Consider the following 10,114-nt stretch of genomic DNA (forward strand, 5'->3'; position numbering starts at 1 on the left):
CTTAAGTAGGATACCGTGGACGTGACTCGAAGAGCAGCCGCCCGGTAGCCCCTTCCATCACCCAATGACAACCTTGACTTTCGCTCACCCCAGATTTCAGAAGCAAGACTAGGATCAAGTTTCAAGAGTGCGATACACTCCTCGTGGCCAGTTAAAAATGAATTTTTTTCCATTGTGAGATTTCAGCGGTTCCATGCTGTGCAAAATTGGTTATGGGATATCAATTGACGTCGTATGTCACAGGAAGCAGTCCAGGAGTCTCTCTTTTGACTGCAGGCTGTGGTGGATTGCGCTGGCTGCTCTACTTGGAACACTGAGGATGACAGCTCGTCTTGCTACTTGAACGGTTTCCTCAGTCGGGTCATCAGTAAAGCCAGCATAGCCAGGCTCCATATTTCCCATATCGAGAGGCTTTGAGGCCTTGGTCGTCTTCCCATTTTCTTTCGCCTCTATAGGTCGACCTATTTGTCTCCTCTTACAGCTACTAGATAATTGACACGAAGCCATCAACTCCGGCGCCATATTTGACAGGATCTCTGCCGTGACCACCCCCCTCCTCCCCCTTCCCGTCTGATTGATCCCCTATGCAAAAAGAGCTTGTTACTAAGCTCGTCCTTGGCCCGCCTCTGGCCACTGCTAGATCGTAATCCTAGCTCTCCCTTTCTTGACAGCCTGTCCATGTTCTGTTCTACTCTGGCATCGTGCCTGGAAGCCTTGGCCTTGCGAATATCAGATCGGAGTTGATTGGGCGAATTGGATTCCCGGTTTTCATAGATGATTGGTCCGCCAAAAGAACCTTCTTGGATGATGATGGGTGTGCGCACAAATCGAGGACCAATTTCAATGAGCTTGATTTCGGTGTTGCCAGCTCTGCTAGTCGCACCGCCCTTTGGTTTCTTGCCTTTGTCATCATCACCCGACAGCACCACCGAGGCTTCTTCCTCGCTGATTTGATAGTTTCGTACCCAAATTTTACCGTCGGCGAAGCCGAAGCCCATAAATGGTCGATGAAAGGCTTGGACTTTCGTGCTCCTTGAGGCACTCCAAAGGTATGGAGGAACAGCTCTTTGATGACGCGAAGGTGCGCCTGGCTGTCAAAAGCAGCATCAAATGACAAGATCGGCCGAGATCCCTTTAAACAGTTTCCGGTAAGGTGCAGTTCTTCCATTGTGTGTACTGTCCAAGGGGACATTAGTTGTGGCTGCAAACAATGAGTGAGGGGGGTTACTTGCAGTTCTGGAGATGCATTTTTGGTAGTTGGACCGTTTGGGACCTTGCTTAACCATATATAGAGATCTTTTCCTTTCCTGGCCTCGAAAAATGGCACATGATTGCAGTTGTAGAGTTCGGCTAGTTCGTTGAACTCGTCCTCAGCTTGGATTTAGAGTCAAACTTGACATCCTTACGGCCATGCGGCAACATCGAAGCAATATCATTGAGCAGATGTCGGTGTCTGCATATCAATTCAGCCAGTTAGAACCTTCAAACTCGTTTTGGAATCGACGAGGCTGTATGAGGGAGTAGCACTGACCTGTAAGTAACACCACGCGAAGAGAGAATCAGCACCCGTTGCTTGTTCTTCTTGACGCCATGATTCGCCGACTCGTGCTTTTGCCCATCAGTTTTAGACAGTTATTTGTACACGGCCGCCATTTTATCTTATGCTTCGCGTCGTGATCTATTGGCAGAGCAATGATGAATCTCGCTAACACCTGGCGAAGCTATCGACAAACCGAGTTCACATACTGGCGGGATTGCGGTCCCTAAAAAAATTAATGAGGAGAGGCTTGCGGCTGTTATCAATAACGAATATTCCTGCACAAGTCATACCCACCGACTAGTACCAGACTATTATGTAACTACATGTTTCGCAGTGGGACTGGGGTAGCAACGACACAAGACTCACCAGGCCCTGTCACCTGGCGCAACATGTAATGTCTGGTTCTTAATGCTCACATGTGCAGCGTTGTCAACATCGAATACCTGAGCACAACTTGGGTCTATTACTTGTGCTGGAACTCCATTTGTTAGCTGACCATGGCACTAACCCTGCACCATTTGCATTAGAAATATAAAAAGACAAAGTTTCACATGTTTTATATGGAAATGGCACAAGGGAGTGCCCTTCAAGGAAATATCAGGAAACTCAGATGAGTTATTAAGCATCAACAGAAATGCGAGTCTTTGTGTGTGCACTAAATGGAGAGGGTTTTAAATCATTAGGGACTCATTCAGCTGCTATACGTAAAGAGGACCATCTCCTCTCTTAGTGATCGTCCAGCGCACCGGCCCAGCTAAAATGTCATGACAAAGAACAAAAAGAAAGTCAAAGTGTCCGCGCCTTCTAATTATCAATAAAGACGTAATCACCATTCCTCATTTCCTCAATTCTGCGCCGAAAGACTCTTCCCATGCGTTCCCAACAGCCGTGCGAGACATGTGGTATCTATCCCAAGCCCACGCATAACTGTGGTGGGCTGTGTGCTGAGATTGATTAGCAGCATTTGCCGCTCTTAGCGGACTCGTCGTCAGCCGGCTTGCTGAGCGAGATGTTGGTTCCAGCTCCGATCGTGGCCTGAGCGCCATCGCCGCTGTCGAGAGCCTTACTGGACACAATTCGGTAAATTTCTAAGTTGGAGAACGGTTGTTAGCAGCGTTTAGACAATAAACCATGCTTACATGGCACACCAATGAAAATAGATTCCGTACCAGTGAGGATGTTTTGGAAGGCAAGCTCAACGTTGCTGGCATCCAAAGCTGACGTCTCGATGAATGACAAGTGATTTTCACCTGCAGTATGCCCGGTCAGTGCATGCCAAGAATAAATACATGGCAAGAGCGCATCTAGCTTGAATCGTACGTACTGGCAAAGGATTTGGCTTCATCAGTGGGCACAGCCCTGAGATGCCTCAAATCGCTTTTGTTGCCGACGAGCATAATGACAATGTTAGCATCGGCGTGATCCCGCAGCTCCTTCAGCCATCGGGTGACGTTCTCGTAAGTCTGATGTTTGCTGATGTCGTAGACGAGTAGGGCACCGACAGCACCACGGTAGTAGGCAGACGTAATAGCGCGATAGCGTTCCTGTCCAGCAGTATCCCAAATCTGCGCCTTGATTGTTTTGGAATCGACCTGAATCGATCTGGTGGCAAATTCGACACCGATGGTGGACTTGGAGTCCAGGTTGAACTCATTTCGGGTAAATCGGCTGAGAAGGTTGGATTTTCCGACTCCAGAGTCTCCGATCAAAACCACTAGGTGATAGAAATGTCAGCTCCGTCGCGCGGCAGAGGAGTCTAAGCGAGGCCGGCCAGCCATTGGGGTTGGCGGTGGGTGTACCTTTGAAGAGGAACTGTCACGGGCGGCAGGGCCCCTATCGTTAGTGATTGCGCAGCAATATCGAGGGGCAAGGGAGGGGCAGTCCGTACATCATATTCATCGTTGGCCATGGCGGCGGTGTTGGGTCTGAGAGAGAGTTTGACAGGCGAAAGCGTTCAAGAGCTGTGTTGGCGGCAGATGCGCAGAATTGTTAAGGGAGACGGTGTATGTCAGTCGTCGAAGTGGATGTGGTGGATGTGGGTGCAGATGTGTGTGGAGGGGGAAGAGTTCCAAGACAGGTGCGCGTAGTAGTTAGTTGTTGTAGCGTGGAGAGATCCAAGGTCAAGGCACTGCGGTCACTTGAGCATGCATGTGCATTGCAAATGAGACCAGACTTAAACAGGCGATGCTGCCTGCTGATTAGGCCCCTGCTTTCAGCACCATAAAGGAGTTATTAAGATGGCTGGGCCTTGAAAGAGACCGGCCCAGGTCTTCACTTGGAAAACTACATAGAAGGGGCTCGACGGACATCGCCTTACAATGGTGTTCTGTGGCCTTCAAGACAACATTCAACATTGACCACCAAACATTGGACATGGGACATTGGACTTTGAGCTTTCCAACGTCAACAAAGCCTGGGCGGCGCTCGGGGTCCCGCTCAGGCAGTTATCCGTCAAACAGCTAACAGCATAGGGCGTAAAATGGCGTGGACTGATTGGCAGAGTAGAGCGGCGGAGGCGCGGGCGAAGGACACCTCAAGCACCAACAATGACGGGCCCCTGAACTTGACCAGACTTGTATCAAAAGGTGCTGTGACAAGTCCGAGGATTTCTTTGAAGAAGTCTGGTCAATCGATTGTGCTCGCGTTAAGTGCATGCATCTATGTTACTCAGTAAGCAATGAATGCTCACAAAACGCTCTGAACTCCCAAATTGCACCCGCCGTTGATGGAAAGCCTGGGCAAAGCAGACGAGAGCCTGGCTTCCCCTTCAAGGGCCGTTGACCGAAGGGCTCCGTTGATCTTGAGACTGGTCAACAAATACCAGTCTCGACACAAAACTGGCCATTTGACTTGGTAATTTTGTTGCTCCTCTCGTCTGCAGCTATCGGGCCCGTCTGCCTGCCTAAAGGCTTCAGCGTTGACGAGCGTCAGCCAGAATGCTGCAGCGACATACAGTCTATGGCACTATATATATGCCTATCAATAAGCATACACTAATATACTCCAGCACATTATAACATACTGTGCGACGACCAGGCACCAGCTCTGGCCAAAAACTTTTTTGCCTCCCACCGTAATGAATCACGGCAGCAGTATTGCAGCCAGTCAGTCCGTGGGAGGATGAATGGAGCGGACCATGACGAACTGGCTCTTACTCAGACCCAAGCAAAAACCTTTGGATTGGACCGCCTTACTAGCAGATGATATTGCCTGATAGGGCACAAGAACGGCATCTCTCACCCTATCCATTGAAGTTGGCATCGATTCGGTGCACGGATCTTACAGTGTTTGGGACCTTGTTACTACTTTGGATACTAGGGTCGATCCCTGTTTCGAGGGTTCCGTCCTACTAGCTCTAAGGCCCAGATCCAGAACTCGGGCGCTGTCTTGGGGAAAAGTCCGCAAAGATACAACTTGTACCTGCATAGCAGGTCCATGTGAATCCCTTCGAATGTGTTAAGGTGCCAGCGAGGTCCCTTACCGGGATAATATCCAATGAGAATTAAGTGTTAGGTAAGTACATATATACTCACGTATTTATTGTGATAATAAAAGTTTTCTTGATCGTCCCCGGTACATACCTAGCTCTTGGCAGTATTTTATTAGGCTTAATAGGCCTAGTACAGGTAGAAATACTCGACAAGGGTATTCTGGAGTAGATACAAAGGCGGCACCTTAACAAGGGATACGTACTCCGACAAGTCGATGCCCCGTATCGGCTTTGCAGAACGACCGATTCGTCCTGGTTAGAAACTGGTTGCATCGGGGTGTGGAACAGGCGAGGGACCATTATCTTGCTCTTCTTATGACATTTCGCTGGTGCTTCCTGGAAGCCTTACGGGTCTGGCACTTACCAGGAAATCTGTCGCTGTTGCTCAGTCATATCCAAAGTCATTCAAATATCCACCTAGACACCTGCCGAGGAACTCAGAATATCTACTAGGGAGGTTCGGCAGCCTTGAATTCAAGGCTCAGCTGTTGGCAGCTGGCAGCATCTGCCAGGAGGAGCCCTATTCATCGCACCAGACTCTTTGTCAATTATCAAACGCTGTCGCTCATCAGGCAGGAGCTTTTGGATATTTCCCTAGCATTCATGTCGATCTGCGTCCATCGAAAAGGATAAGTAACTAAGCTTCCGCGTCCATAAGTGCCCGAGTAAGAAAGACTCGAATACATGGGCTATATCACAATTCAGTTCAGCAGTAATGACTCTGACTGAGGCCAGCCTTTGCTTCCTGCATTTATCTCACGACAACGCGTTAGTAATATAGACGCAGCCGTCTGCGAGATACTTCCTCAGGTTTGTAATCACAAAACAAGGCCATGGCTTCGAAATTGACGAATTTTTCTAGGTCTCATCTGGATGTTACTGATAGCTATCTTACCGCACTGATGACTTCCGAGGATCTGTCTCTTTCTGACCCTTCTTCTGATGAAAGCTTGTCGCTTTCATCTGCTTCTGACGAAGCTTTCCCACAAGATGAATGGGCTGTACGCAGAATACTAGCAGAAGCAAAAGTCCAAGGCGAAATAAAATACCTGATAGATTGGGATGGCTTCGATCTATGCGATGCCACTTGGGAGCCTGCCGCACACTTGAGTGAGGGTCTCTTAGCAGACTGGTTGGCTACTAAGAAGAAAACCGGTAAGAAGACAGTGCCAGGGTTTAAGATTGATCAATGGAGGCAAGCTGTGAACGACGACATTCGTGTCAAGTACGCAAAACATACAAAGAGAAATCAGCAAAGAGCACTGTTGGGTCTGGGGCAAAGCGAGCTGGACTGCACATTAGAGCAGTGGATAAATTCGGTGCAAGGCCCATCGGAGGATGAATCAACAGATACAAATGAAGAGCCCACCCAGAAGGAATATTCTGCTCATGTTTCGGAGCCGTCTGCTGCTGGGCCAAGAATAGTTGGACAGAGCCCATGCAGGATCAATGACCAAACTAACGAACAAAAGGCAAGGAGTTCGCCTTGTGAATCCCAAGGGACCCAAGAGAACCGGACTCTGTCGACTATGGAAGGACCAGTCTTGCAGCTTGAGTATCAAACTTCTCACAGCCCTCCAGAATCTCCACAGGAGTCTCCCGAGAATGAGAAAATGTCATCGTTACAATCAGCACAAGCCGGCTTATGTGCGTCAGATTCACAAAAGAGCAAATTGGGTTCGACATCCAAGTCTAAAGGAGCACGGAAGCAGCCCGAATCTCCACCAAAGACTGCTGTCACGTTCAGGGTGCCGTCCGTTGATTCGGCGTTAATGTCAAATGTGTTCGTTGGCGGGAAGAAGCGAAAGGCTCAAAGAAACCTGCTGGATGCGCTATCCGACCCGAGTCGGCCGCCAAAGTTCCTCAATTATCACAAACAGCGCTTAATAGAGAAAGGATTGAGAGATAAGGAGGGCGTGACACCTCCAAGAAAAGAGGCCAATGAACCTCTAAGAGTACATCCCATACAAGCCATTATGCAACCCATAAATGCAACGTCCGAGAGTGGTCAAAGTAGAGGGATTCTCGTACCTCGAAGTTCTCTGGGTCATGTTATACCAAAACCTAGCGCAAAGAAAAAGACAGTACACTGGGAAGATGATCTTATTTCTCAGAAACCGCAAAGCCAAACTAAGGTAGAGAGCCTTTTTGTTTCAGATGAGCCATCAATAGTGGCTCTAAAGGGGAATCTCCACGTCATGGGGGCTTCCGTGGAGTCTCCGGCCAAAAAATCTCCTTTAATTAGTTCAGTGCAGCATGCACCCAGCTGTGATCGTTCTACAATCTCTAGACCATGTCAATTCGGGAGCCCTGACGGCTTATTCGCAACACTAGAATTTAGAGATTTGCATCTAAAGAACAAGCCTTCCTGGTCCTCTTGTTTTGGAGGTTCAGATCGGCTAGTATTTTGCTATGTCTGCACGGTACATGATCTTCTCTCGCAAACGGCATGCGGAGCGCTCGAGGAATTGAGCATTTGTCGAGGTACAACTTCGTGCAGTGCCATGGACAGGAATGTCCTCATGTTGGTAGCCAACCGGTTACAATCAGGGTATTTTGCCGCAGTATGTTTTCAAAATGACTTCTGCATTCTCATTTTCTGCCCGTCTTTTCTAGACTGGACAGACGCATCTCCTGACATCGCCAGTTCACCATATGAGAGCATTGGACTTAGCTTCTTGATTTTCAAACCAAATCCTTTGTTCACAAAGTCAATGCTGGCCTCTGTTAACCCACTATCGTCAAGGGCGCCCGACTTTATCCCTGGAAGTCTCGGTGCATTCAACTTCTTTTTTGGGACCACATACAGGGACCTGGTATTTAGTCGGAAAGGTGACAAGACCACGAATAATTTCTTTCTGGCATTTCCTCCATCGTATCATGAAGAAGCTGTATTCATTTCACAGTGGTTGCGGGAATCGGCGCCCAATTGCAATATAAAATCGAGCTTGCAACCCGGCCAGTGGTCTAACTTCTTGACATTTGACAGTAGCACTGTCATATTTCATGAAGAAGTTCTGTGGACTATTCCATCGCTCCCGAATATATCTAGCATTCTTCACAGCCAGAGTTGGAATCTTGAATGCTTTGTGTTGTCCCCCTCCGGAGATTTTGGGCAAAATGATCAACCATTTTATCGCACTGGTCCAATAGAAGGCAACTACCGCCTAGCTCAAGTCTTTTCTCAGGGAACAGTGATACTGCTCACTCCAAGCTTCGTCGTATCCCAACCAGCGCAAGCGTACAGTTTTCTTAAATGGTTTTGGCAGCATTATACTGACCATGGTACAAAGCGCGGGCCTGCAAGGTTGGCTGTATGCTCTGACATATGTGACTGGTTGTTTGATCTATCACAAAGCCAGGGTGCTACAAGGGAAGTGTCAGAAGCATGCCACCCAGGCATCAGGGCGACTGAAAGATTGGTTGAAATCTTACTTAAGTGTTGCAATCTCATGCAGTATATTACCGGAGAATCAGAGAATTTCGAAGAAGGACCACTGGTATATGCGCCCGATGTATTGGATGGAAATGATGAGCAGAGCCTAGTCAACTGGTTTGGTTCCTGGGCAATGCTACATATTCAAAATTTCAGGAAGTTTCTTGTGCTGGGGTCCAGCTACCAAACAGAAGCGAGGTTGTCACGGGTTATTCGACCAGTCCAGTTCGTGACATGCTGTACAGAGCACCTCCCGCCTCAAGAGATCGTCACAGTTCAAACACCATATGTTCTGCAACCGGGAGCGGCTAGGATTATTCCAGAAGCCACACTGGCCGCAAAGACGGTAGAGTTCCTCACGGACATCGAAAGGGGCTACGGTGATTTATCCTTCTCCCCTCTGGTCCTGTATCGGTACCCAATTACCTGTTGGGATTCTGGAATTATTTCACAATTGGGGGACTTTAAGTCGTATTTCAAGGACTACGGCGACTGGTTCAATCATTTTAAAGAGCCATTCTTTTCGAGACCGATGGGGCTAAGCTCCATCAACATGCTACCTAATTACAAAAATACTTACTTGGGGCTATTCTATACTATAGATGAAAAACGGAAGCCGGTGCGCTCTTCATCCCCTGAAGGACAGGTCCAAAAACTTCGTCCCTGGATTGCCATTTACAGGCCTGCTGATATCCATACCAGACCATGGAAGAGCATGGAGTTATTGATTTGGGACCCTTACATCCGCAACAGTGTATTTAAGGGCAATGGGTTTTGCGAAGGAGAACTTCTTGTTGCTCAAGAGAGGCTTGTTGGTTATATTGTGGACAGGACTGGAGATTTAAAAACTACACTTCCTCTCGAACGAGTCTGGGTAGGGCCGTTCGATGACCATCAGGACGATGGGTTTGTGGATCCCTTTGATTGCGTGTTGAGCTGGATCAAGGCCATCTCTAACTCGGTGAAAGAGAGACTTCCCTTGCACGAGAAACATCTTTCGTCTCGGGGATGGAAAAAGCTCAGCCTGGGAGATTTGCTCACAAGGGCCGCTGAAGGCAACGTTCCGAGGCAGATATCCGAAACTCGATCTGCTAGTAAGCAATGTCTTCCGCTCCGGACAGTTTTCCCGGCGCCCAAGCCGAATACAGGCCCCAGAAAATCGTCAATATGTAATAATCGCTTACAAGAGGCTGTGCTGAGACACGAGGACTCGAGCGAGATATGTTTCACCTTTCAACCAACCCTCAAATGGTATGGAGAGCAGGTGACGGCAGGCAGGGGGTTCCAGCACATTAAAGTTTCAGACTGGCAAACTTTCTTTACGCGTCACAAAATTCATGATCCTGAGGATTAAGGCGGATATGGGTTACGGAATTGCATCGGGACAGAGGCCTGTAGACTGTACAGCATTGCTAGGCGCGGCGTTGGGGAGGTCATGTTTTGGGCTCCAAAGAATAAATGAATGCCTCACGGCTTCTATTTGACGTGATTCGTTGCTAGCTAGAGACACAATATAGTCAACTCTAGAGGTTCGTAAATAGCTTTATAATATGCACGCCCTCGTTTCTGCCACTAGCAAAGCAAACAGACGTCCTCCAGTGACCCGGTCTCCGGCGAACCAGCCAGTTGGAGCGCCATTAAGTAATCA

At 48.4% G+C, this 10,114-nt stretch overlaps 2 protein-coding genes across 2 annotated transcripts; both read right to left on the reverse strand.

The window, feature by feature from the left end:
* Positions 1-506: 506 nt before the first annotated feature.
* Positions 507-998, reverse strand: BRX1_1 (Ribosome biogenesis protein brx1; the record flags this gene model as incomplete). The annotated part of the gene is made up of 1 exon (XM_007816189.2): positions 507-998. The coding sequence occupies one exon, from the start codon at positions 996-998 to the stop codon at positions 507-509; it is 492 nt and encodes a 163-aa protein (XP_007814380.2).
* Positions 999-2,073: 1,075 nt separating this feature from the next.
* On the reverse strand, positions 2,074-3,611 carry YPT31_1 (Rab GTPase ypt31). The gene is made up of 5 exons (XM_066118051.1): positions 3,429-3,611; positions 3,340-3,352; positions 2,865-3,254; positions 2,710-2,790; positions 2,074-2,628 (listed from the first exon to the last, which is right to left on the reverse strand). Exons 1-5 carry the CDS (start codon positions 3,447-3,449, stop codon positions 2,495-2,497), a joined length of 639 nt encoding a protein of 212 aa, XP_065976649.1. The 5' UTR covers positions 3,450-3,611; the 3' UTR covers positions 2,074-2,494.
* Between the last annotated feature and the right edge of the window lie 6,503 nt (positions 3,612-10,114).

This window comes from Metarhizium acridum (assembly GCF_019434415.1).
Source record: "Metarhizium acridum strain ARSEF 324 chromosome Unknown scaffold_29, whole genome shotgun sequence".
NCBI classification, from domain to species: domain Eukaryota; kingdom Fungi; phylum Ascomycota; class Sordariomycetes; order Hypocreales; family Clavicipitaceae; genus Metarhizium; species Metarhizium acridum.

What these genes read in the sequence shown, in the direction of transcription:
- YPT31_1 (XM_066118051.1), bottom strand. Translation starts at nt 3,449, where the DNA reads ATGGCCAACGATGAATATGAT. An exon ending in TGAAGCCAAATCCTTTGCCA is followed by an intron (nt 2,791 to 2,864) that starts GTACGTACGATT and finishes GGCATACTGCAG; the next exon opens with GTGAAAATCACTTGTCATTC. An exon ending in CTTCCAAAACATCCTCACTG is followed by an intron (nt 2,629 to 2,709) that starts GTACGGAATCTA and finishes TCTCCAACTTAG; the next exon opens with AAATTTACCGAATTGTGTCC.